Source organism: Dermacentor albipictus, chromosome 9, assembly GCF_038994185.2.
Source record: "Dermacentor albipictus isolate Rhodes 1998 colony chromosome 9, USDA_Dalb.pri_finalv2, whole genome shotgun sequence".
Taxonomy (NCBI): Eukaryota; Metazoa; Arthropoda; class Arachnida; order Ixodida; family Ixodidae; genus Dermacentor; species Dermacentor albipictus.
In genome coordinates, this window is record NC_091829.1 from 56,540,951 (window position 1) to 56,568,364 (window position 27,414).

General features: G+C 47.3%; 1 protein-coding gene across 1 annotated transcript in view; it reads left to right on the plus strand.

Annotated features, from left to right (window-relative positions):
* The window catches only part of LOC139050129 (kinesin-like protein KIF3B), a 30,728-nt gene extending 11,840 nt beyond the window's left edge, over positions 1 to 18,888 (plus strand). The window contains exons 11-20 of the mRNA XM_070526341.1: positions 277 to 409; positions 1,250 to 1,337; positions 1,460 to 1,555; positions 4,062 to 4,257; positions 6,250 to 6,447; positions 7,996 to 8,115; positions 8,491 to 8,609; positions 9,382 to 9,498; positions 10,863 to 10,914; positions 18,733 to 18,888. Coding sequence (XP_070382442.1) covers positions 277 to 409; positions 1,250 to 1,337; positions 1,460 to 1,555; positions 4,062 to 4,257; positions 6,250 to 6,447; positions 7,996 to 8,115; positions 8,491 to 8,609; positions 9,382 to 9,498; positions 10,863 to 10,914; positions 18,733 to 18,888 — 1,275 coding nt within the window. The remainder of the gene's footprint in view (positions 1 to 276; positions 410 to 1,249; positions 1,338 to 1,459; positions 1,556 to 4,061; positions 4,258 to 6,249; positions 6,448 to 7,995; positions 8,116 to 8,490; positions 8,610 to 9,381; positions 9,499 to 10,862; positions 10,915 to 18,732) is intronic.
* Positions 18,889 to 27,414: the final 8,526 nt, after the last annotated feature.

Below are 27,414 nucleotides of genomic sequence, written 5' to 3' on the forward strand. Positions count from 1 at the left end.
ATATCAGCATGTAAAGAATATAAGCTTATTATGGATATCAAATATAAAGAACATATTTTCATGTCAGACGCGACATTATAATGAGGTTCAACTGTGCTACTGTGTCTTTGTTTTGACGTATTAGTTCTGCGAAAACCTGCAAGGTGAAGAGAAGGAATTAATTAAGGGAAATGAGTGTTTGTTTTGTACGCTTTGAAGTATTATTCACATTTAGTTGGCTTCTTTCTTAAATGAGCTCTGTATATATTTAACTTCTTGTGATTTCTTCCATGCCAGGGCGACCGGCAGAAAGAAGCCATCAAGATCAACCTCTCACTTTCTGCACTGGGAAATGTCATATCAGCACTAGTGGATGGCAAAAGTTCCCACGTGCCTTACAGGGACTCCAAACTTACGCGGCTACTACAAGGTCAGTGTTAAACCACTGCCGGGTCATTTATGAAGTTTTTTTTTCCAGAGGAAGTCTTGCCTAGGGAGTTCCAACCAAAATTTGTAGTAATGTAGAAATCAATCTGCTCAACCTCCACTGAACTGATTTGGTGATGTACTACTACTCTGTATATGAAAGAGAAAGTTGAAGTCTATCAACCTTCTTTTTTTTTAAGCACCCAGGTTCTTCTCCAGAAATCAGCAAAAATGAGCAAAAATCAGAACAATAAAGACAGCAAATGGGGCATCCAGTTTACAACCTCGTAATTGTGCATTGAAAACAAATATAATAGTATGAACTGTATCGGTCAGGACACCCAAAGTAGAGGGCACACGATACATCACGGAAATACATGAATAATTTGTTAACATGATTTTTAAAAATCATGCAATTAAAGCTGTAACTAATGTATTATATTCTTCCACTTGGGACACTTTAACAGATATAATTTACAGCATCGCAATACCTCGTGTCGATGTGGAATTAGACGGTTGAAAACATGATGGTGCCATTTTTTTCATTGCGAATTTTTAACATTTAAGAAAGACTTGAGCCCTTAAATTAAAATTATGCTTTGAAAACCTAATAGACTTTAATGTTCTCCTAATTCTAACAAATTTTATTCCGTTTCATTCACCATTTTCCCACAAGGAGAGCATTTTTCACGTTTTATACATAGCATCTGAATGGGGAAATCATAGCTTGCTCTGAACAAAAGCTTCCTCTTGAAGACGCCAATGCGGTTGTTCACTCTTCGTGCAACTTGCAGTAGTGAATGTGATCTTCATGTATTTGGATTCTTGTCATTTTCCTGTGCAGACTCCCTAGGGGGAAATGCGAAAACTATCATGGTCGCGAACATTGGCCCAGCCAGCTACAACTACGAGGAGACCCTGACGACGCTAAGGTACAGCAAGCCGAGTGCATTAAACCTTGTCGCGACTACAAATGGCTGCTGCTAAAATCACCCGTCTGCCATCCTCTGAGCACCAATTGATGCATTCGCTCTGCTTAATTGCTCACGAACAGGTATGCCAACCGGGCGAAGAACATCAGGAACAGGCCACGTGTGAATGAGGACCCGAAGGATGCACTGCTAAGAGAATTCCAGCAGGAGATATCAAGGTGCGTTCCTGTGCACATCACTTCCGTGCTTTACCATTGGAAGCTTGGGCTGGAGTTGACTTATTTTGTGCTAGAACATGTCCGAGAAATCTCATTGCTTCTTTGCCTTTCTTGCGAAACATTGCAGTCGTCACTGCCCTGTGTTTCGAGGCATGGAACTCATCCAAGCATGTATTGCGAAATGTCAGTTAAAAACGTGTGATTAGGAAATGTTCCTACAAATTGCGCAAATCTTTCTGTGCCTACCCTTAATCAATTAGTTGTTACAAACCCATCACTCAGTGGCTGTGGCATTTGGCTACTGAGCACAAAGTTGGGGGATCCAATTCCCAGCCACAGTCGGTGCATTTCAATGGAGGCAGGATGTACCAGTAGTCCTGTACAGAGCTCTGGGTCCGCTTTTAAGAACTCCAAGTGGTCAAAATTAATCCAGAGCACTCCACTATGGCATCTCTAAAGCCTTGGTTATTCTTCGAGACATTAAACCGATTCTTTCATTCAATTGCATAGACAATATAGATGCAAAGCGGAGTGGCAGTTGATTTGATGATGTTGACGGGCACATCATATTCATTCGCACAGCGAGTGACGTATGAAAGCTCTCCAATTATCCAATTGATTACTTTAACCCTTTGAGGGCCAATTGTTTCTTTTTCGCCAGGTGCGACCCCCCACCTGGGTTGAATTTTTATTGCATATTTAAAATCCTCAGGCTGACCTATTTCGAAAGAAACAAGAAATATACCACAATTTTTTTGGGGTGACCATAAAGTGACAAAAAAATATTTTTGGTAGGTAAGCATGCATTGTTTATTCCCGAATACAGGGTTGTATTGTGAAATTATCCACTTCGGCGATACTATCGCTGATCATGTTTAATAAGTCAACCAGCTGCTTACCCGTGACAACAGCATGCACTACCAACAGGGGCCCTCGAACGCTTCACAACGCACGAGAGAGCGCACTGTATGAGTGCAGAGCGGCTCGGGTGTGTTGTTTTGGAGTGCGATGGCCACACATGGGTTCTGCACACCAAGTACGGTTGGCTACGACCGCTTTAGGTAAAATAAATTGAAAAAGGAAGTGTGAAATCTTTAATATTAATGAATAAAATTTTGTTACAACTCACGCAGTTGCTAAACACATTTTTGATGGTGTGTTATAAAGTGGCACACTGTTTCTGCTTCTGTGTGTCAGCCATCATGCACTGCCAGAGTTGCATCGTCTGACTTGTCTCTACTACACTTCACCACCAACCACGCGAGCGATGCGTTGTTCATGGTGCCACTGCCAGCTGTTCCGAGACACTTACACCAAAAATTGTCACTTACACAAGGCAACACAATGCAATAGCTGATCAACAGTCAACAAATATCAGTGTGCAAAACTATGTGCAAACTGCCATCAAAAGATACTCGACACTACCAACACTCTTATCTCTACTACACTACACAAGCAACCGACCATGAAAAGACGCAGTCGTTTACTCAATATATTTCGGGAGCACCCGCCAACATCGTAACATCAAATTGATGTAGGCCAGAACTACTGGATGGCGCTATTTATTTTCCGGTTTTGCTAAAACAGCCGATCAGCGTGCGATGTTGATGGAAGCCTGGCCAAGGCAATAGTATCGCCGAAGTGGGTCGTCTCAGAATACAGACCCAGATGGGCTTTCCATAAATACATTTAATAACAATAAAAAAGTACATACACAGAAATACATATTGTCTGATTCGGCACTTGGGTAGTGGTCCACATCGGAGGAATTGCCACTCGGCTCACTTGCACCAGAGAATCCGGTGCGCACGCCCATAGCGTAATCGAACTGGGTGTGTGAGCGTACACGAGACAACCATATGGTTGCACGCCTGTCATAAAAACCAAGCGAGTCAGAAACTGGCAGTAATCCTTCGTTCCGTCACCAACGAGGACCAATCGGCCATCGCAAGCCGAGTCTTAAGAAAAGAAATGCAGGCATGGCAGCATCGTTTGTATACAGCGACATACCAGCACCCGCTTGTGAACAGATGTGATCGCACCCCTGTGAGCAACAGATGGGCGAGCATCTAGCAGTGAGTCTTTGAGAGATTCGAAACCAGATATACATCAGCTTTTATGAGCGCAACGAAGGGAAACAGGCGACAAAACCAAAACTAACCACTGCATGCCTCCACACATGTGGATGTGCAAGCAGTCGCTGAAATGCCAGCATTTTAAAGCAGCTGTGGAATGAAAACCAAGGGACTATGGATAAAAAAAAAGCAGTTGTATCCACAAAAGATGGCAGCACCTGCTGGGCAACAAAGACTTAAAAATTGTCGCGCTTTTCAAACATGCGGAGAGTGCCGTAAATATAAAGCATTGACCATTTGGGACTTTTTCGCGGTGCCACATATTCACAGCACTGATCGTCAAAGGGCTAATAGAAGGCAGAATGGAAATAAAAGCAGCTGCTAATGAAACATTTCACAAGTACAGTTCATTAATGAATGCTTTATAACAGGTTGAAGGCCCAACTGGCAGCTAGAGACACCAAAAAGAAGAAGAAACGACCCTCATCCAAGGAGGTATCGCCAGGAGCAGACGAATTGGCTGACGGTGATGCAGACGACGATCGTGCCGCTTCACCATTGTCCCTGCAGCTGACGCTTGATGAGGAAAGAGTGGCCATCATGAACGACCACAGCCTCATAGCAGAGGCAAGTTGTTATTTATTTATTGTTGCACCTCTGCCTAGTATTTGACAGTAAACTACAGTGAAGATAATGGTGCACTTCGTGCAAAAGCTATCCTGTCTGCAATGAGAAGTGGTCATCATCATGTCATCACGACAACACTGGAATGGAATATAAAAGTTCAAAGAAAAGAAAGCACATTCGCTGGTATCGAATTTAAGGAATTCCTCTCTTAAAGTCGATGCAGCTAAACCATTACACTTTTTCTCTCTTTTTTTTTATTATGTCACTGGTGTCATAGTGGCAGCATTGTGGTGTCACAGAGTGGTATCACAGGTTGCAGCAGTGCGTGAAATAGGTGGTGTAAAAAATCACACCTTTAGCGACAGCTTCCTCCGAGTACCAGCCTGCAATTTCAAGGGCTATGCTTTTGTGTACAGCAGGTGCCAAATCGATTGTAGGACCCAAAAATGCATCATGGCCACTGTGTTTTGAACTCTGCCTGTTGGTGGTTACGTCAACATCGAAGCATTCCGGGACGACAACATTACAAACTTGCACTGCTGTAATGAAATGCTGCAGGAACAGTTTCTTAGGCCGACAGTTCAGTGCAATTCTTATTCTATTGCATCCCTTTTACCAACTCATTGCTGGTTTAGTACAGTCTCTTTCACTGTAGCAGAAACAGGTATGGATGGTTTATGAGCCATTGCTGCTTCCAGTGCCTGCACTTCGTCAATCTAGTCACGACATAGTTGGCTAGGGAATCAGTTTAACAAAGAAAAGTTCCTGGTTCAATGCTGGTCACAGTGTTTTCCTTTCTTTGATGTTTCAATGCCACGACAAAAGGTGGTTCAGCCTAGGGAAAAATGAGGACAAACATGAAGCACTTTGGATGGAGGGGCACCTGTCTCTCCAATGTGCCTTCTTTTTATTCTCGTGTTTCTCTGTACTCAACCACCTTTAGTCAAGATGTAACAAGCCCACATCGCCACCTTTGACAATGCCAATATTACAAACTGTTGATGATTCTTTTTCTGGATGAGACATGGCTGGACAGCCTTGCTCATAATGTGGCATTAACTTTTTAACTGCCACACCCAAACCGACTCACCTGGGTGCCTGTACACACTTGCCATGCCCAAGTAAAGCAGTGTCGCAGTTGCCGTGCACTCCCTGTCTTTTTCGAGATAAGCTGCAAACACGAAACCTCCTTGGAGACGGGATAGAGCGCCTCCCATCCCGAGGCGCTCTGTCCCGTCGCCTTCCTTGTGTCGTGTGTGTTTTCGCGCCTAGTAGCCACGATGAATTGTGACCAACTCGCCCAATAAGACGTCCTTTTATGTTGTACTATTTAAACTGAAGTTGTTTAAACTGAACTTGCAAAGCAGCTTTTCTTAGTGTATGGTGTTATAGCAGTGTAGTGTAGGTGGTGTGATAAAGCTTTTATGTCTTATGTATCTTGCTGCCGCCCGTGTCTCTTGGTTCTGTAATGTAGTGGCAGGGAAACCCCTACAGTTTATGAATGATGCAGAAGTTCGAGAGCTCCTTATCAACTCGGATTAAGAGGTCTCCGATATTGACCACGAGTGGTGTCCCAGCGACAGTGATAGTGACAAAGAAGTCAAATCATTAACTAGCACAATTATTTTGCTTGGATGTGCAGGTCAACGAACTTGGTAAAATACTATTTCAATCTAAAGCCTGCAAATTTGTTACTTATTGGACTGAAATTGAATTCTATACCCTTTGGGAAAATCCTCCGGCACACAGCAGGTAGAAATGTGCAACACATCCGGCCCTCATGGGGATAACAACTATTAACAAAGCTTTTGCATCGTCATCACAGCGACAAAATTGTGTTAATTTTTTGTTGCAGATGCGTGTAATTGTGAACGGGACACACCCGGGACGTTGTGGCATAGAGTACATGGCTTTCACACCTATTCATTGAAACATATATAGGCATTGAGGGGTATGTCCCCGTGGTTGGTGACACTTTTCACTGCCTCGCAGGAGCGAGAACGCTTGCTGGGCGAGGTGCAGAAGAGGCAGGAGCAGCTTCTACGGGAGCAGGAGGCAGCCGACAAGCTGGCCCTGAAGGTGCGCGCCATGGAGAGTAAGCTCCTCTCGGGCGACAAGAATATTGTTGACCACACTAACGAGCAGCAGCGCGCCCTCGAACAGCGACGCCAAGAGATTGCCGAGCAGAAGGTACGCACTACTCTCTCGTTCCCAACCCATCTGTTGCACAGACTTACAAGTGGCTGTTTATGAAATCGATAGTTTGACGACACCTCGTCTCATTCATTAGTAAATTCGTGTCACAAGAAAAAGAAAGGATGCTGACCAAAATGTGTTCTTAATAAGTATTGGATGTTTCGGGTTTGTGAGCAGGGCTTTCATACAAAAGCTGAAACGTCTAATACCTTTTGGTCGGCATCCTTCCTTTTTGTTGCGATGTGACTCTGGAGAGCTGACAATCAAATGCTGGACAGTGTCATAGTCAAAGCAAGAATGTAGGCTAGTTAGTTGATTGTATAATGGGTTGTGCCTTCCAGCGGCAAAAGAAGTTGATAAGAGAAAGAAGAGAGAAACGGTGGCAAAAGAGAAGGCATAATATACTGTGCATGCAATGTACTCCGCAAAATGTAACAAGTAAGGCAAAAGGAGAAATAGTAACACATTATGTTTTATCTCTCTTTCCATCCGTGCTGGCACATTTTGTTCAGTACCTTATTCGTTCAGTATGAACCAACTAGTCCATAACAGAGCACTTCTAATATATTAAGGATAGAGTGTAATGCAACTTCTATTGGTCTTTAAAACTGGTTTACAAAACACTGTCCTGCCCTGTTTAAACAGCACTTTGCATATTTTTTAGCGTGTGTCTTGCAATTGGTACTGTTTAAGTGTCTTTTTTTGGTTTTTTTTTTTCACTGATGGAATGAATCTAAACTAGCATAGGTGTCATGATTGCTTGAGCCTCTCACACTGGGGTGATAGAAGTTCAAGGGTGACTTTCATGTTGCGTTCTTTCTTGGCTGAGCACCTACAAAGTTTCTACATAGGAGGTCCCGATACAGTCTTTGATTATAGGACCTCCTTCTGTACATTATTCTTTTTTATAACCTGTAATCAATAATGAAAAAATCAATTTCAATTTCAAAAAAGAAAGAAAGGCAGTCATTCCAAAGAAAATTAGAGCTACAAACGTCCCCCACCTCTTCACAGGGAGCATTATGACAGTGTGAAGAATAATTTTCTCTATGAACAAAAGTTGCTTAAAATTCATATTAGTTCTGCGAGTATATCTGACACTTTTTTTTTAAGGGTGTTCAAAGCAGTATTCTGTTGCTTTGCCAGTGCCGGCACCAGCTGATACTGATAAAGTTACTAACATTTGTCTACATTTTTATTCAAAGTTTAAAAAATGTAGACAGAGGAAGAAGGAAACTTTTTACCATTAGGTGAGCTGCATACTTGCTTTAACTAACAGCTTTTTAAATATTCATATCGGAGAACTGCCTTCTTACTAAAGCTCAAATCTTGAGGGAAGATTGTATCTCATGGCCTATTTTTTATGAGAACAATAGACTCTCTTCAACGCAAATTATGTTGCTATGAATTCTTTGGTAAGTTAAACAGTCCAGGGGCATTCACATAGTTTCTTTGGATGAAGTTCACTTCTCCTGAGCCTCCTGAGCCTTTTGCTACTCAGATGCTGCTGACAGCTGAATATTTTTTTTTTCTAAAACATAGCGGCGTGAACGGGAGATGCTGCAACAGCTTGAGATGCAAGAGGAAGGCACCTCGGAGATAAAAGAGACGTACACATCGCTCCAGCAGGAGGTAGACATCAAGACCAAGAAGCTCAGAAAGGTTGGCATGGCTTCACTCACTCCTAGCATTTTGTGTGCAACACAACACCTTTATGAAGGGAAACACGCAAGCGTGTGGCCGGCGGCTGGGAAAGGCTCGACGGCTACTAGGGGCAGCTACCGGGGGCTGGAATAACTTCAAAAGCCAAACCATATCCACGGTCGAGTACAGAAAGCTCAAAGTGACCTCTAGCACCTCTCAAGTTTCAAGCATCCATTTAGTGGTGGCTCCATAGGCAGCCACTGAGGATCGCAGGTCATGCATTCACGTGTTCCTTTCATGAAGGCTCTCTGTGTACGACAGATATTTCTATTAAACTGTGTCCTTCTTTTTCCTTGCTGCTGCAAAAAACAAATAAACCACAAAACTACACAGCTGTTTGCAAAGCTGCAGTCAGTGAAGACCGAAATTCAGGACCTCCAGGAGGAACACTCGAAGGAACGGCGTGACCTCGAGCAGACTCAAAACTTGCTCACCAAGGAACTCAAACTCAAGTGAGTGCCACCAGAAGTGACGGAGGAACAGAGAAGTTCGGTTGAATGTCTACAAGGACATACAGCAAAATCGCATCATAAGGAAGTTGTAGGGGGAGCCAAAACTGCTTCATTTTATCTATAACCCATATACCACTCAGTTATTAATGAGGTTTGATTTCAGTTGAAGAAGAAATGCTGCCATCTCAATTAAGTTGTTTCAGCTGAAACCTGTCTCCGCCACTGAGACTACGCATATTTTGCCGAGATTTCTGTGATGGAAGAGGATCACGTTTGTTTGGGATAAAGAAAGGGCGAAAAGTGTTGCATTAATTACTTTCCCATTATGAACAGAAAGGTGCAAATTAATGTTAACGGAATTGTAGGTGTTCTTAAAAATTTTAAGTCTTCTCCTACTTTTTTTATTTTATAGCCTCACTTAGTTCCTTTAATACACTACTGGGGGGGGGGGGGCTTTATATTCAGCATATTAAAGTGATTTGACACTGTTTTTAACCAATTCTTAACCATGGGCTTCTCTGCTAAGCACAGAGGCTTCTAACTAGAATTTCACTCAATATTGCATTAAGGTTTTCAGCTTTGTTCATTCCAAAGATTACAAAAACTTCATGTTTGACTTTGATCTTTGTCTTAATATTAACTAAGGGCAAGAGCTTGACCATTGTATCGCAGCATGGTATCTTGAACAACAATGTCATGTCAAGTTTCATCACTGTAGTGTACCAGGTCGCCTTTGAAATAATTTTAACATTTCTTTGCTTACATTCTGCAGGTACCTCATCATAGAAAACTTCATCCCACCTGAAGAGAAAGTAAAAATTCTTTCACGAGTTGTCTACGATGAAGATGAAGATCAGTGGTCCTTGTTGCCACTATCTGAAGTTCCTGGGTATGCCTCTACGCATTTTTATTATTAGCAGTCCAATTACTTAGTGATATGCTAATCGTACACATTGTTTTTGACCAATGGAAGAGTGGCTAGAGCAGCTGCTCTTAGATCATGCTGTTAACAGCGCGGGAGCTGTTACTATCCTAACTGCATGTTAATTATTCATATTATGCAATCGACCATCGTGAGCAGCTCATTGCTACAAAGGAAACTCAGACAGGTTAATCAGTGAGAAAGCATTGCATTAAATTGTGCTACTACTTGGGTGTACAAAAATTTTTCGAATGCATGAGACTATACTTCCACATAACTGATTTTCTGCATTTATGTATTTCTTAACGTTGTGCCCATGCTACGAGTGTATTCCATTTATACAGGTGGATTACTTGATGAGAACGAGCTTACTTGAACAACTAATTGCACTGTAAAAACAGCACGGTGACAAACAGTGCAAAAAAAGGGATGTGGACTTATAAAACAGACATAGAAAAGAGATATAACAAGCACTGTTATGTGCATTTCTTTTCAAAGTCCACATCCTTCTTTGGGTTGTTGATCCATCAACATGCAACATTACCAAGCTGCCTAACTTGCCACACTTTTCACTGAAGACAGCTAAGCAATGAAGTTCGATACAACAAGCATGAATATAAAGGATTTATGTCACGAAGTAAATATAAAATTCTGTTTCCCATGCTTTGAACCCAGCAAACTTTCAAAACGTTTTTTTTCTGCACGAAATAGCCCACGAACAGGAGATACCTTAAAATCCGTGACATTACATTTAGATACCAGCGTTGAGGCGTAGGCATGCTATTCGAAAAGTTTAACTTTAGCCATCACTTTCTCTGCTAGTAAATAATGACTCCTAAGCACTTATTCCGAGTTGTGACTGCGAAAGCAGTAATGTCCATTTGAAAGCCACAGAGCGGTCCTTCGAGTTATGAGCTCCTCGTGGGCGAGCGAGCGCGTTTAGACATTTGGCACATTTCGATTTGGCCTTACCTAGGCGCAGTTAGAACGCAGGCGAGAGCTTGCACGGACAATGAACATTCGGATAACACAGGTCTCCGAGAGCAAGAGCAAGGGCGACGTGGTGTTGCAGCGATGCCCTCTCCCATCATGCAATACTGCAGCAGCAGCTCTTCCCTTTCGCCCGCTCCACTCCGTCGAGGCCCGAGCCTTCACAGGCACGTGGCTTCACAGTAGGTGGCAAGTTTCACTGCTACAGACGCCGCCGGCTATTCCACTCAATAGGATATTCGACGCTTTCACATCAAAAACTTCATCAGTTTAAAGAGATTTACTGTTCCTCTTTAATGTCCCTTTAAGAAGGCACCAAGGCTGCTGTGCTTGCTTTTCAGGGCTATGGAACCACTGAGACCACCTTCGGCCAAGTCGAGCCTCAAGTCAAAGGTAATACTGTGTTTTGGGGGCAAGTATGTTATCTTTCAAAGAAGAAAGTCTGTAATGTTCACGATAGGGACCTGAGCCAGTCGATCAACATTCATGATAAATAAAGTAAAAAGGACAGGCACTTGCTCTACTTCCTTTTGTGTTACCCAATCTGTTTGTGTTGTCTGTTGCAAGTGTGATAGACAGTTCTAGCTGAGCATTGCTTATGGTCCACTCTGCATACATAGCCTTTCACTTGCTTTTTCAGGCATATTTTGGAGGTGGTAAGTGATGACACACTGAAACAAAGTGTTGTTTTGTTGCTCACTGTTGGCACATGAATCTAAGTGCCCCCATAGAATAGCCTCTGGAAATACATGGCGTCTAAATGTAGTTTCAGAACTGTTTTAACTAAAAAAATCTGGCCACGTGCAGAGGTACGAGAGAAGAAATTGAGAGGAAAGAGGGTGAGATTAGCTTGCACAAGGAACATCTGGCTAACCTACACTGGGGTGTTTCTCAATTGCTTGTGGCAGGTTTAGGCTGTGTTTAGGCTGTGACCACGTGACACCGTGACGTCACGACAGAGGAGAAATGGGGCTCCAACTCGCGCCGTCGCTCGCGGCGTCGCGGCGGTTTATAAGCAGCTGCGCTTGCCTCTGCTAGACACTCACGAGGTGAGATGCCTCCTGGAGACAGAGCTGCTCGTTGGAATGAGAAGCGAAGGTTGCGGCGTGCTACAGAGACTGTTTCTAGGTGGCTTTGCTACGGCGCAGCGACTACGCGCCCCGCATCGGACGCGGTGAGCGTCGAGCAACGCAGCGTTCGGCGCGACAACGAAATGTGCGCCTTAGCAAGCGCCGCACGCCTGAGCCGACGCCGACGACACCGGCTTTTCTGCGACACGAGCTCCTTAACGCTGTCGCGTTAAAATAAAGGCTTGTATGCTTCGCATCCTGGGCTTAACCTTGGCTAAGCCACAGCCAGTTTTTTAAGCTCTTCCACTGTGCGGAAAGTCTATTTCTAAGTTTTGCGATAAAGGACATGCGCATTGCGCCTTAATGATGTTACGGGAAGGAAGAAGCGTGCGTCTATTCACAGGTGGCTTTTAATGGCTGAGCCAACAAGCCTAGAGCAGCGATAACACTAAACTCTTCTTCGTCGTCTCCAAGGCCAGCGTCCTCTTCTTTCCGCATTACCGACTGTGACATCACCCCCGTCGGAAAAAGCACCTTATTGGCTCATCGGTACGAGAAAGGTACGGTTTGAGACGGCTGACGTGGATGATGTCAGAGATAGGCACAGTGCCATCCAGTGGAGACACTTCATATGTGACAGGGCTCACCTGGCGAAGGATGCGGTAAGGGCCGTAGAATCGCGAGAGGAGTTTCTCGGAAAGACCAACACGCCGAGTTGGAGACCAAACTACCACAAGAGCACCTGGTTCGTAGTCCACGTCGTAATGGCGCTGGTCGTAACGGCACTTCTGGCGTGCCTGTGAAACAGAAAGACGAATGCGGGCAATCTCCCGTGCTTGGGTCGCTGTGGCTATGACATCCCGCGTGTACTCTGTCGGGGAGTCGAGTGTGGTCGAAAGGAGAGTATCGAAAGGCGAAGTCGGCTCACGGCCGAAGAGGAGATAGAAGGGTGAATAGCCAGCTGTGTCGTGGCGCGAAGAATTGTAGGCAAACGTGACAAATGGTAGAGCAAGGTCCCAGTCACGATGATCGGAGGAAACATGCATTGCTAGCATGTCAGTTAATGTGCGATTCAGGCGTTCGGTAAGACCGTTAGTTTGGGGATGGTAAGCGGTAGTAAGTTTGTGTTTAGTAGCACATGGTCGAAATAGGTCGTCTATGACTTTGGCCAGAAAGTATGTTCCGCGACCGGTTAGAAGTTGACGAGGTGCACCGTGGTGTAACATAACGTCGTGAAGCAAGAAATCTGCGAGATCTGTAGCGCAGACGGTCGGTAGGGCTGTAGTAATGGCATAGCGAGTTGTCTAGTCCGTAGCAACGGCAATCCACCTATTTCCGTCATTGGATAAAGGGAATGGTCCGAGAAGATCAACGCCAACGCGAAAAAAATGGTCGGTCGGTATATCCAAAGGCTGCAGCAGACCGGCAGGAGGCACAGCTGCTCTTTTCCGGCGTTGACACGACTCACACGCGGCAACATAGCGCCGGACGGAGCGGGTGAGACGGGGCCAGAAAAACCGTCGCCGAATTCGGTCATAGGTCCGCGTGACGCCAAGGTGTCCAGCAGTGGGAACGTCCTGCAGTTGCTGCAGTACAATCTGTCGAAGGTGAAACGGAATGATGGTTAGGAGCTCGGGCCCGTCGGGGTGCATGTTGCGGCGATACAGGACGCCATTTTGTAGTACGAACATGTGAAGAGATGGGTTAGACGGATCAGGGAGCAGGCGCTCGATAATGGGCCGTAACGATTCATCGCATCGTTGTTCAGCGCCAATGTCTTGCGAGGCAGAGAGCGAAAGAACGCAGATCGGTGCGACATCCACTAAACCGTCCGGTACATCGACGGGATGACGAGAAAGGCAGTCGGCGTCCTGATGTAGAGACCCGATTTGTAGACCACAGTGTATGTGTATTCCTGCAGCCGTAGGGCCCAGCGACCAAGGCGTCCGGTGAGATCCTTGAGGGAGGAAAGCCAGCAAAGGGCATGGTGATCGGTGGTAACTGTAAATGGTCGACCATATATGTAGGGTAGAATTTGCCCACCGCCCAAGTGAGGGCGAGACACTCGCGCTCGGTAATCGAGTAATTGCGCTCTGCGGGAGAGAGGAGGCGGCGGGCGTAGGCGATAACGCGGTCGTGCCCACATAGGCGTTGAGCTAAAACTGCGCTGATGCCGTAGCCACTAGCGTCAGTGCGGATTTCTGTCGGAGCGGAGGCGTCAAAATGGGCGAGAACAGGAGGTGTGGTGAGCAGCGTGATGAGCTGCGAGAAAGCAGACGCTTGTTCAGAGCCCCAACAAAAAGGAAAGTCTTTCTTGAGGAGGTCAGTCAGGGGACGGACAACATGGGCGAAATTTTCCACAAACCTGCGGAAGTAAGAGCAAAGGCCAATAAAGCTGCGAACGTCTTTGGCACACACACATAAATTAATACATTAATACGCAAAATTTCTCGTACAACTTGCGGTAATTCTGACTTGTAAAATTGTCGTTATGTACAGAGGAAAAGTGTTGAAAATCTGCGGGGTTACATTTTAACGCACGGCTCCTACTCCATATCATGGCCAATGTTTTTCTAGAACGCTGGATTTAGCGGGCTATGGCCGCGAGCAAAACCGGAAGTAGTCCAGGGCCTATGTTTGTAAACAGTGAAAGGGTCTATGGCGTTCCTACGGCATGGCTGACGAACAGCGCCACGAACGGCAGACGTCAGAGCACTGGCATGTGAAGCAGACGACGGGACGATGGCGCTAACGGTGCGTCCAGCGATATCGCACTGCGGGTTTTTAAAGGGAAGCTGAAGAGTCTGTCGAATTCAATAAGACGCTCATATACGGATGCGGGAACATTATATACCATGTAGGTCAAATTTGGGTTCTTTTTTTTCAAATAGGAGCGACGTAATCGTCGGTTGAAATTGCGCTGTAGCTCCGCCCCCCGTCGAATGCCGCGCGCTGCTGCTGACGCTGACGATGCGAGCGGAGACCGGAAACCGCGGTGTTGTGACGTCAACTTTAGTGTTTTGCTCCTTCGCAGCCTGCGCGACCATGCCTGACCGTGCTTGTTTCTGCGTGCGTGCCGTCGTAATCTGCTTCGATCGACCCTGCATTTCTTTGTTGGTGCGTCTGTGTGTATGTAGAGTGGTGGTCAACGTGCGCAGCATCAACTGATGTGGTGGGCCGATCATGCCGTCTTTCTGTGCAGCCTACGGTTGCACGAACACCAGCGGCCGCGACGATGTTGTCTTCTATTGCTTCCCACAAGACAAGAAGCTTTTAAGGAAGTGGGAGGCTGCTGTAAAGCGAAAGAATTTCAAGCCCTCAAGAACAACACTGGCGTGCTACAACCACTTCCGTGACGACGATTATCACCAGAATTTCAACTAGCAGGCTTTCTAAACGCAGCGCGAAAAGATCGGAGCAACGAAAACAAAGACGGCACGAGTGCGGACTGACTGATGATAACTGGTGTTGGAAGGCCTTATGAATACACGAACTCGCCCAAACCTGGATTTTGATTTACTGCGAGCTCCTTCATGTTAGCACGCTAAACGGAAGGTGCATGCTTATTTCCCGCCCTCGACGCAGGTTTCGTCGCAAAGCGCCGCGAATTTTCTATTTACACGTGTGTTGTAAAACAGCCTGCACGCAGCTACCATAACGCAGTGCAAATGTAGAGTTTGCATGTGCTGGAAAGCCGGCGCACGCCAGGACGCTACGCTCCCGCCCCCATCTCTCGCGCACAGCGAGAAACAGACCGTCTCACGTAGCCGACGGAATTCGCCGCCTTTACGACTTCGCTTACGAGTAGTGTGCGGATGGCGCACAGATGAAGGTCACTACACGTACTGCATGAACCGGGAAGCTTTTCACGCGTTTGAACCGTCTTTGTAGGTTGCCGACAGCTTTGGAGAGCGCACAAATGCCGACGATCGCATCCCCGCTTACGTTCCACGAGGAGGCATGCAGGAACACAACACTGCAGTTGTTTGACCGGAAACGAGCTCACTAGATCGGCGAAAGATCGGCGAGATCACTAGATCGCTTTGCAAAAAACATACTCACCAAAGAGCATTTCCAACACGAGGAGATCCCAAGACTTCGCTTTCGTTCTCGTCGAAAGCACTGCTCGCACCATGCAGCATCGTTTGTTTCTTCGAGAGGCCGGCTCTTTGCAATCGGCTCGTACATGTAAGGAGCAACGCCGAACTCTTCAGAAAAACGCAGTCTCTCTAAATTTTCTATTACCTCTTAACTTTCCATTACGGCACCAAACTACCTGGCACCGCGCTTCATGTGGAGCGGCAGCGGCCGGTCGCTAAAGTTGACGTCACGGGTCGCCCGACCAATCACAGGCGGAAACGAGACGCGCGAGCTGGGCGTGTCCGCTGCTGCACTTTTCGTTGAAATAAAATATATTTGCGCTTTCTTTCGCTCAATTTCGATACGATATTCGAATTCGGAGGGTTGAAAACCACTATGTACACATGTTCACTAGATCACTATGTACACCACTATGTACAAACCATTATGTTATGAAACCACTATGAAAACCACTATGTACACATGTTCACTCATTTTTTCTGGAAAACCTTTCAGCTTCCCTTTAAGGCCTGACCTAGCGGAAAATGCATTTTAGTGTGTGTGCTTTTGAGAAAGATCGCCTCCTTGTACGAAGCAGGCCACATTCACTAAAGCTCCTTAAAAGTTGTAAAGTAGTGCCACGCTTTGAAGAATGCCGCCTCCTCCTCGCAGCTCTGGCCGACGCCGCGTTGCTATTGGCCTAATAGCATCACGTGGGCCCTCGCGCCGTGCATCAGCGCCATTTTTGCTCGAGAAGCGTCTACGGAGTGACGAGGAGCGAATGTTGGCGCCGTTGCTACGCTCGAGCAGTGTAGGCGGCGTCACGGTCGAGGAGGGAGCGTGAAAGAGAGCAGAAACGAGGAGGAGTGAAGGCGGAGGAGGAGAGTGTCGCTACTATACGAAGTTTAAGGGGCTTTAACAATCGCGGCACCAGAAAACAGAAAACTAGTGCAAATTGCGATGCAAGTGCACCCCGACAATACAGCCCGGCGCGATAACCTAAGACGTGGAGTGGAGCTCGAGGATATATACTACAGAAGTTGTTTTGCTGTGCACGTCCACATTGTCGCGTGCTTAATCACGTAAATATGGGAATGGCACTAAAGAATCCACTGGCGATGTATGAGGAATGTAATACGTACCATTGGGTATGTATCACGAAGCCGCTGGGTATGTGACCCAGCAGCCAACGGGTATCTGCCACTCTGCAATAAACCTTTTCTGACGTCAACTTGTGTCACTGAAAGTATCACATCACACCTACATGGTGACGTTCACGTGATGCAATTTTTCTTGCAAATGGGCGTCGGAGTCCACGTTGTGTTTTCCCGACCCTCAAAAAGCGCGTTCTTTCCAAATATAACCTTCAGCATCACGTTTCTGCTGTTTAGGGCTTTGCATGCGAGATATTGAGCTAAGAGGCTTTCGCTGCCACCGAAGCGGTGCATGAAAACTGCTCTGATTTTCTCGTTGATCATACAACGACGACGTATTCGCCAGAAGACTACCAAGATTACCAGGGTGACTGCAGTGGTCATGAGCGATAACATGTAAGCTTGCGCGTGCATTATTTGGCTTCAGCAGCGGTAAATGGTTCGTTCCGGCAATTGACAAGTGGTGTTTCACCTCACACGTGGTGAGACATTTTCAGCTACATTAAAGAACAGTCAGCACCAACAGTACGCGTAGCAAACTCACTTATTTTCTCATGGTTCTGGCTAAACAAGTCGCAATATGTAGCGCAGCAATTTTTACGTCTGCCGAAATCCACCGGAGAATGGAGCTTGCCGTGCCTGGCTACATTTGGTAGGCTGTTGTGCACTAAGAGTACATGTGATCTACTTGATGATGATGAGTACCCAGGTAGGCCATTGCTGCCTTATTGGCTGCACCATTACCGTCGAACGCCTATGCTGCAGAGTACAAGCAACCTGCTTCCGACAGCGGTAACGCCAGCACCGCAGTATGCGGCAGCTGCGCGCTTGTAAAGCCAGCTTGAACAACTAAGAATTACAAAGTGGCGTGCGACACCAGTTTCTAGGCTGTGTGAAATGTGCGAGACAGCTGTACCTCCATGGACAGCTACTACACAAACATGGACAGCCGTGCTTTCACCTGATTTGCCCTGTCAAGTGAACGATTTCCACTGGCAATATCAGTGGGGCATTCTACCTACAAGAGACAGGCTTGAACGCTGGCATATGGTAGCGAATGATAAATGCATGCATTGCTGCTGGACGCTACTCGGTTCCATCAGCAACTACTGCATCTACAATTGCACCACAAGACAACACAGACGCTGCCCGGTGCGGCAGCAGCAGCGAGCGAAATGACCTTCCTGCTACGTCTCGCTTTAACGCGAACAAGCGTCGAGAACACAGCGCATACGAAGCTCCCAGTACTCGGCGTACTTTGAACACATCGCAGATTGCTTTCAAGATATGGGCGCCCATGCGGCGTACGCAGCCGCCGCCAGTAGTGGCAGGCTAAGTTCCAGTTTAACCTTGGCTGAGCTTGAAGGTCAGATTTACGGAACCAGGCGTTTTTGGGGTTTGCAGCTGGAGTAGTAGAACTATCGCTCTAAAACGACGGAAACGAATGGCCTAACCAGCTTCAGTCATGTTTCAGTAGCTGTTCGTGGACCCAAAAACACACGTTTGATCAGATTTGGTTTCCCGTGGTATCTCGGCAACGCAAAACTGAAAAAACTGCGGAACATATTAAATCAACGTAGCCGGCGGCAGCGCCTGCTGGGTCCCGCCCGGCCGTCACGTGTCATTACATTACAGGTGCGACCGGTCCAAACTCTATCCCGTGCCCGGTGCCTATACGGAGGTATTTATCTCGAAGTCTTTCTCGATCTTCACGCTTACGACTCGCCATCTTTTTCTTTTTTTTTAAGGTGACGAAAGCGTGCGGAGTTCTCTGCAACTTCGGAAATATCTGTCAGTAGCAAAGATGGGAATAACGCGCACATTTATAACGTATAACATGTTATTAGAGTGTATGCGGCCATATACCGAATGGACTGCCGTAAAGCTGCTTCAATACTTTCACGCAGGAGCCGCTGCGGGTCACAGTCAACAACGCGGGCATCAAGGCGTCTCCCTACGAGATACAGCCACTGCAATCAAACGGCGACGACATCGACCTCTTGTCCAAGCCTGCCACGAAGAACGGTCTACACGTGACGTGTAGAAACCAGGGGGGCCTGTAGATAGATCACATTACCGACACCGTACTTCACTGCAACTACGTCGCAAGCATATGCGCTTGGACTGCCTGTTCATCGTGACGTGTTCTCATCTGTAAATATTTTTTCCTTCAGAACCCAACATACCACTGGCATTGCGGGCGGACGCTATTCCTGGGTATTGTTTACTGGGTACGCCTCCTGTGTGGTGATGCCGTCTTTCTTTCTTTCTTTTTTTACATTTCAGTGATCAGTAGGGATGAGGGAATATAATTGTTTTTAAACCAAATCGAATCTGAATCGCATAGTGCCTGAGGCGAATCGTATCGAATGCTTTTCGAAAACTTCTCGAAGAACAACCCATTTTTCACCAATAATATACATCTATGTTCACATACGACCGTCCACAATGTTAGCAAGTCTATCACCACATTTCAGGTTATGAAGCGTTGTTTACTGCAATCCAGAATGGAGCATTAGTAACAAATAAGCAGTCCGTTCGCATATTCGGGAGTCTTATCAGACTACTTATGGTAGCGTAACGCGAAATACCGAACGGACACATACGCAAAAAAATATGGAGTAAAACAGACAAGGACGGGCACTGCAATCAACTTTGTATTCAGAAGCCACCAAGAGATATATGTACTTTTTCCTGCGCATGCGCACAATGACGTGATCGGAGAGTTGAGGCTTATGGAAGCTTCGCCGATACGGATTGAGGCGTCCTCTTTCATCCGAGGGAAACAGCTAGAATGTTCCTTTCCTTTAGAGCGAAACTATTAGGCGACCGTTCCTGGGTTGACCGTCGGCGTCGGTGTAACCGCGCGAGCCACTGACCGTGCGTTCCTCGTCGTCGTACGCTAAGTAACTTACCGTCCTTGCGCCAACTATGGCGGCGGAAATAAAGTTTATTACATTTCTGGCGCAATTTTATCCAACATTCGATAGCTATTCGCAAAGCGCCCGTAATTTTACGAAGAATCCCTGTCCGCTTCGAAGACCAAATCGAATAGCACATTATCAGATTCGTAATTCGAAAGTTTCAAATAATCGCACACACCTGGTGATCAGTTCATGGAGTGCTGGCAAGGTTCCTTAAGTGAGAATAGCTGCCAGTCTTATATATTACTTCTCGAGAACGTTTCATTTACAGATATTTACAAATGATAGGCTGCTGAAGTAAACAACACGGCCTGGAAGTCCACGCGCGACTCTCCTTTCAGTCCATCCTCATCTGAGGAAGCAACATCGCAATGTCTTCAATTACGACACAGTTCCGTTTTGTAAAGTTCTGCATATCAGAGCACGTTTACTCTGCTCGTGCCCGGTCAAAGTGAATCTAGTCAAACACGAACTAATTAAGCTAGTTAAGTAAAATACCACATTCCTAGGGGTGGGCAGCGCAAACCGGACGAAAGCCAAAAGGAAGTGGACGACACGAGTTGTTATACTGCCCCCGTCTCGCCCACTTCCTTTTGTCCTTCGTGCGGGTTGCGCTACCCACCCATAGGAATATGTACGTTCACCAACTCGCCTAGCTTGCTGCGGTAATTAAGTAAAATAAACTAGTTAAGCAAGCAAGCAAGCAGGATCTGTCTTTTTATCTAAACTAGAAAACAACCTATCCGCGTTTGCTTTGTAAACAACTATACAACCCGGGTAGTCACAGCGATCCACGATGCAATTTGAGAGCGGGAAGACGAGACAAGGACGGGACAAGAACGAGATCGAGGACAAGAGCTGACCACTGGCCCGTTCTTGCATTTCCAAGATTTACGCCTGTCACTCTGCGGTCCATACCGCTCGTTACACGCTCCTCAGCTCCTCTTTACGTTTCCTTGTCGCAAGAGTGTATACGCACGTTTAGGTGGGCACATCTTCAGCAAGCTGTCGCCGAGGTATTTCGCCTCGGCGAAATACTCGCGCCATAGCCTGGCGGAGACCCTTTCGTAAGTTGTTCTAAAACCAGCTAAGCACTTGGAACGTCCGCGCCCCCAGAACGCTTACCTGCGCATTGTGCGTCATCAGTCACTCGTTTAGCTACGAACCTCCGTTTAGACTGCGCACTGCCTTCGCTCGACGCTAGGCTGTGCGGACAACCCGCATTGCGTACGCTGCTGACAGCCGGAGACAAATCAACCCTTTCTCTCGCCTCCCTAGTTTTCTTTTTCACGCCTTCTGTGCTTCGCCCGCTACCCGGACTCCTGCCTTTAATGTTATTTGGGAACGACTGGCCGGTTCAGTTCGGGGCCTTGTGTCGTGCTCGCGGACGGCCTATGCGCGGCAGCTTGCGCGAGTTCGTGTCCCGTTCCACTTCGCTGTGCGCTTGGTCTGGTTGCACCGACCGTCTCGTGCTGCGCTCCTGAACAGTCGCGGTCGTTTTCTTTTGTTTTTACTTGTTAGTTTGTTTGCTTGCTATTGTGCCGCGATTGCCGCCATGCCTTGCGAGGCAAGATTCACCTACAGCCTACAGCGTCTCCTCCTCCTCCTCCTCCTCCTCCTCCTCCTCCTCCTCCCCGGGTCACGGCGCCTTCCCGAGGGCGTATCAAGCAACGCCCAACACTGTACAAATGGAAAATAGTGCCGCGGAACGGAGCCCCCGACTCCTGGTGCAAGGCCGCTTTCATTGAAATAGGCGCCGCAACCACCATCCCCAATGACCTTTCCCTCCTTTAATAAAGTCTACTCCCTCCAGCTTTCACAATCTCTCTCTCTCTCTCTGTCCAACATGTGTTTAGCAACTGTCTTCAGTATGTGCCGCAGCCAAAAGACTTTAGCTTCTACGCTGGCATGCAAAGGAACGCAACCGTCGTCGGAAGGTACTCCATGGCCACATTGTGTGACAGCAGGGCAGCAGTAACAGCTATGCGAGAGCTGTTATGGACTATGTGCAAAGCGCCGCACTGGACTTGAGACGCTCAAGAAAGCGATAGTGTTACGTGGTTCTTGTGTATACTACGTATTCCTTCTCGCTATCCTCTTCGTTAACATTCTTTGGTCCACCCCCCCACCCCCCCTCTCCTGTTTCACCTTCTGTGCAGAGTAGCAGGACAGTGCATACCAGCTCGGGCCGACGTTCCCGGCCTTTCCTATAACAAACTCGCTCCCTGCAAACACACCGGCGAGTATCTAGACATGACTATACGTGCAAGTTGGGTTTTGTTGTCCGCTGGCTCCTGTATATCACCAGTTCTGGCGTCATGTGCGCCCACCCGCGAATGTTTGCCGGATGTGGAAAGTGCCAATATATATATATATATACATATAGAACGAACGCTTCGCAAAATAAACGTTCAAGCCGAAGTCGACAGTAGCGCGATCTGGATTCCTTGAGCATCGAGTGCACGCACTGCAGCAGTGCGGCTACACGTATAAGGCCCTAAAATATATGACATTATTTACCGTTTCTGTATTTCAAGAACTTTTTGGGGAAGGCGAAAATATGCGTAATTTGCTCCTGTTCTTCCAGAAATGTCAGCAACAGCCTGCTAAAAAGACAAAGCCAAGTATTAGATTTGTTCGGAGTTGTTTGCTACTAATGTATTGCGCTTCAATGTATAGGCATCACTGACAGATGCATGATGTGTGTGAACCGGAACTGTTTTTCGTGGCTCTTGTTGGTTCCATAACGTTGATTTCGTTAAGAAAGTCTCTGAGTCGTTCACCGGATAAAACCTGCCACGAGCACATTTAAGAAATCACACGAAACCGTTGCATAAAAATTACATAAGCACTTAAAAAGCACACAATTAGGAGCGCGGACCAATGCGAACATGATTGTACACCGCGTTTACCATCGTACACTGAAGCGATAATACCAGAAAGAACACGCGACTTTGAACGAGAAAAAGAAAAGCATTTAAAAGAGAGCAACGGATTGCACACACCAAGACTAAATCAAACACCAAGTCGTAATCACCAGCTAGTCCTCTTACTACACATTCGCAACAAACAACACCAGTTTTCTTCTTCTTTTCTTGACCTTATTACATGGTTATAATCAGCAACACTGTCACTTGTGGTGTAATTATACAAAATCATTCTTGCGCAGACAACAATAGATGAAGCATTTTGTGTCAATAACACGACAGACACATTAGGCAGTTTCTTGTATGACTTAGCCGCAGAGCTTATCCTTAAATATACCTCGCAACGGAGCCTGGGACACAGCGAGTTATCTTTGGGGCGACCCAAAGCGTCATAAACGACAGGACCACAAGAACACAGAGAGCCTAATCTCCGAATCTGACAGGCCGACAGAAATAAGAGCGCGTAGATAATGCGAAAGACGGACTCCGAGTGAATGCTACCCACTAAGGAAATGTGCATGGCGTATTGACACGCGGTCCTTGGCCGGCCTGAGCAGGTGAACCCACCTGTGTGATGAAGCAGCGGCAGATTCTTCTACGTCTCGGGAACTAAAATACCCACGGCGTTGCGACCGGGGATCCGAAGTTGTGGGAACTTCTTGCACCATGGTGGAGTAAAAAATCCGGGGCCGGATTTTTTACCAATTACAAACTTTTACCAATTTTTTGTTTAAAGCGTTCGCTGAAACACCCGGCATTAAGTATAAACCCCATGCAAGCGATTTTGCGCGAGACAGCGACAAGCGACGCGATGGAGATGGCTGTCGCGTTCGCTCGTCGCCTACAAGTCGTACCCCATGCGAGCGATGACTTCGAGCGACGTCTCCCCAGTGTTGCCGGTATGAGGGCAGCAATATAGGAGCCGGAACTAGCGTGACACGTGCTTTGTTAACTTAAGTTGACGTGTTTTACTGTAAAAAGCCGCATAAAATATTTTGAAGGTCTTCCAGTGGCTTCTTTGCACTATAAAAATTCAATCGTTTGCTCGTTCGGTGCCACAATCGGTAGTACTTGAGTGATGTACATCTAGTTCCGGCTTCGTGCTATTGGCTAGTCGCTCATAGCACTTCCGGGCGACGAGCGACGCATTCTAGATTTGCAGAACCGAGCGATCTGTCACAGCGACGGCCCGATCGGTCGCTCGAAGCCGTCGCTCGTCGCTGTCGCGCACAAAATCGCGCTCATGGGGTTTAGCCTTTAAACTCAACCCAGCGCCGCAGCAGGATGAGAGAGGCGCACCGAATTGCAGCGATGAACGCCGTTCCGTAACTCCCAACTAACTTCTATCTTCACCGTCAGCTCAACCAAGGGCTCTATTCTCGACACGCATGGCGGCTGCACGGCCGCCATTATCCGCCATGTTTACTCTCTGATTGGCTGTCGAAAGGTCACGTGTTTTGAAATTTGTGCCGGGAAGCGGAAGTATTGCAAAATGCAATTTTGCGTTTTCATCAAGATGACGAAACGTGACGTGGAGCTGCAAATTTTATGGACTAATACATTTTTTTGGTCCTTGGCAGATATATTGTGATGTTAGCGCTTCAAAAAGAATGTGAGCGGTAGCGTGCAGAAGCCAGTGCAATGCATCTGCAAATGCGCGAATATGTGGTGGCGATTCAAGATATGCGCCATGCCAGCTCGCTGATTGGCTGAAGGAATATCTCATGAGGAGCGTCACAGGAAGGGCTGTTTCGTAAACGTCATTTTGACGATGCGTGACGTTGCGCTGGGCCGCCATTGCTGAGATTTTCCGCCATAATTGTTGCTGCGACGAGCCGCTCGAATTATGCTAATGGGCAGCCATATGCAATGGCAGCTGAGAGGAATGCGTATCGCCACATTTTCCCCGTCGTTTGGCACCACGAAAATCTTTTGTTCATAACGCGTGCTCATAGTATTTGCATCGCTCTCGGGTGGTGTTGGCATTTGTGTTTGGAGCCATCGTTTTTTAAAAGAACGCGTTTATACGAAATAATATTGGTTGAACATAGCAAACTTTCGGCAATGTGGTCCACTTTTCACTGCTGCATTTGTACTGTAATCAAGATTAATGCCTTTTCGCACAATCAAAAGTTATGACAACGGCCTCTTTCTAATTTACAAAAAGAAATGTACGCAAGGCGGCGCCTTGAAGTTTCCTCCGTCGGTGCGAGTAACCAGCGAAATGAACAAGAGATGGCAGCGCCGGCGCTTGCGTCGCTCTAGTCGATATCTCTGGCGCGCGCAACGCTATCGGTGATATTCGGCCGTTTCTCCGCCAGCCGAGTCGGGCTGAGTCACTTGCGCTTCACGAAATAGCGATAACGTGACCTAGAACGTGCGCGCATCACCACTGGTAGGTCGCGTATGTTGTCTTAAGCAAGAAAACAAGCGCGTTGGCGCCAACATGCGATGACTCATTCCGTTTTCCGGGGACACGCATCCTAGCTATTGAAGCAGACGATGGCTTGTACGCAGCAGACGACGGAAGCGAGAAGCGTTTTCGACGGAATAATCATACGCTTGGAGATAGCTGCTTTATTTTTACTGCGGAGGAAAACTGTTTTGCTTTACCGATAACGCTATATTCAGTGCCTTCATTTCAATTTCTTAGGCGAAACGTCAAGTTGGCGTCACGTTACGTAAGCAAAACTGGGCCATCAGCGCCATTTTGTTTGCGTCGCGCCTACGTCACGCACCGAAGAAAATGGCGGAATGTCCAGAATAGCGCCCCAAGCCAACATTAGAAATGATGACATTAGATAGTTATAGCTGAGCTGGCTTACACGCCAGGGGGCGAGCAGAAAAGGAAGCCCAGCGTCGCACGAAATAAGCAGTTTTGAGGCGATAACGTTTAGGGCCACGTGTCGCAGAACGTCCGGCGACAGCGCGTTTAGGAAAAAAGTTTATTTCAACAAGAGACGATACGAACGCTGAGTGACAATCATGGCACGATTCCACCAGGACGATAACATAAACAAAACGAAGCGTTGTATACACGGCACGTTGTCAGTGTCCGAGTACTCACTCACTCACATATAAACACATAGACCCACGGAAACGCACACTTACACATAAACTAATCACCACATGAACAAAATGATGTCGTCCGGCGTCGGACGTCGCTTCGGCAACAGGAATTTCGAGCCAAACTTCGAACCAGATGTATGAAACCATTTTTCGACTACCACAGTTGCTCATACCTTGCCTTCCATTCTTTACAAAGTTATTCCTCGGAATCTTGGGAACGGCAGCCCACAAACAAATGTAATGGAAAAAACATCGACAGCGCATACCTTTTATGTTAGCTCTTCTCAGACTGAAACAGTAAGAGTGCGAAACATTAACAATAGATCGACCCACGCAACAGGCCTCGTTTATACCGGAAAGCTTGCCTTCGTGCATAGCCTTCGCCGCCAGCGTTTCAGGGTAAACGTTACGCTTACATAAGCTGCAGTTGCCGGGAAGCATGAAAAGAAGTCAGGGGTCTTTGAATGCTATCGCGTTCCACTCTTAAAGGCGAAGCTTAAGCGTCCCCCAAATTTTTAGTTCAGCGATCCCTCACTAGGTCGAGCGGAGTAGAGTTACTCCAGATGCTACCAAAGAGGTAGCATATACAGTAGCTCTAGAGCTAAGTAAAGCCCCTTGAACTTCGTAAAGTATCGAAACTCTCCTCCTCCGCCTTCACTCCTCCTCGTTTCTCCTCTCTTTCACACTCCCTCCTCGACCATGGCCCCGCCTCCACTGCTCGAGCGTAGCAACGGCGCCAACGTGCGCTCCTCGCCACTCCGTAGACGCTTCTCGAGCAAAAATGGCGCAGAAGCACGGCGCGAGGGCCCACGTGATGCTATTAGGCCAATAGCGACGCGGCGTCGGCCTCGGCCAGAGCGCTGGAGGAGGAGGCGGCATTGTTCAAAGCATGGCACTACTTTACGACGCTTAAGGAGCTTTAGAGCTGAGCGCTTTGCTGCGCCACCTGTCGAACAAGGTTGCAGTTACTGTGAAAAGACTAGTACGCTCGCTTCGGGTTCTCGATCGCGGTCATCCACTTCAAATCGTCGCCAAACGGCCTCGCTGCTCAAACTCCTCGCACGATACAGAGGACCTCTTCAGCGCTGAAACACGTCCGAGGCTTTTTTTTTCGCCTGCAAACGAGCCAGCGCCACGTTTGACGACGCCGACGGCATGCCGTTCTCCGTGCGGGTGGTCGCCATGTTTGTTTCGCAAGAACGCTGGTCCACTGCACGCGCTCCGTTGGGAATAGGAAGCCAGCGAGCTAAAGCCCCTTAAACTTCGTAAAGTAGCGACACTCTCCTCCTCTGCCTTCACTCCTCCTCGTTTCTCCTCTCTTTCACGCTCCCTCCTCGACCGTGGCCCCGCCTCCACTGCTCGAGCGTAGCAACGGCGCCAACGTGCGCTCCTCGCCACTCCGTAGACGCTTCTCGAGCAAAAATGGCGCTGAAGCACGGCGCGAGGGCCCACGTGATGCTATGAGGCCAATAGCGACGCGGCGTAGGCCTCGACCAGAGCACGCGAGGAGGAGGCGGCATTCTTCAAAGCGTGGCACTACTTTACGAAGTTTAAGGGGCTTTCGAGCGAGCTGCCCGCTCGGTAAACACGCCGGCCGCCCCAGCGCACCGTGCGCACACGCGCAGTACCGTCTCCGCCCGGCCGCCGGGCCCTCTGGCCCGTAGAACCA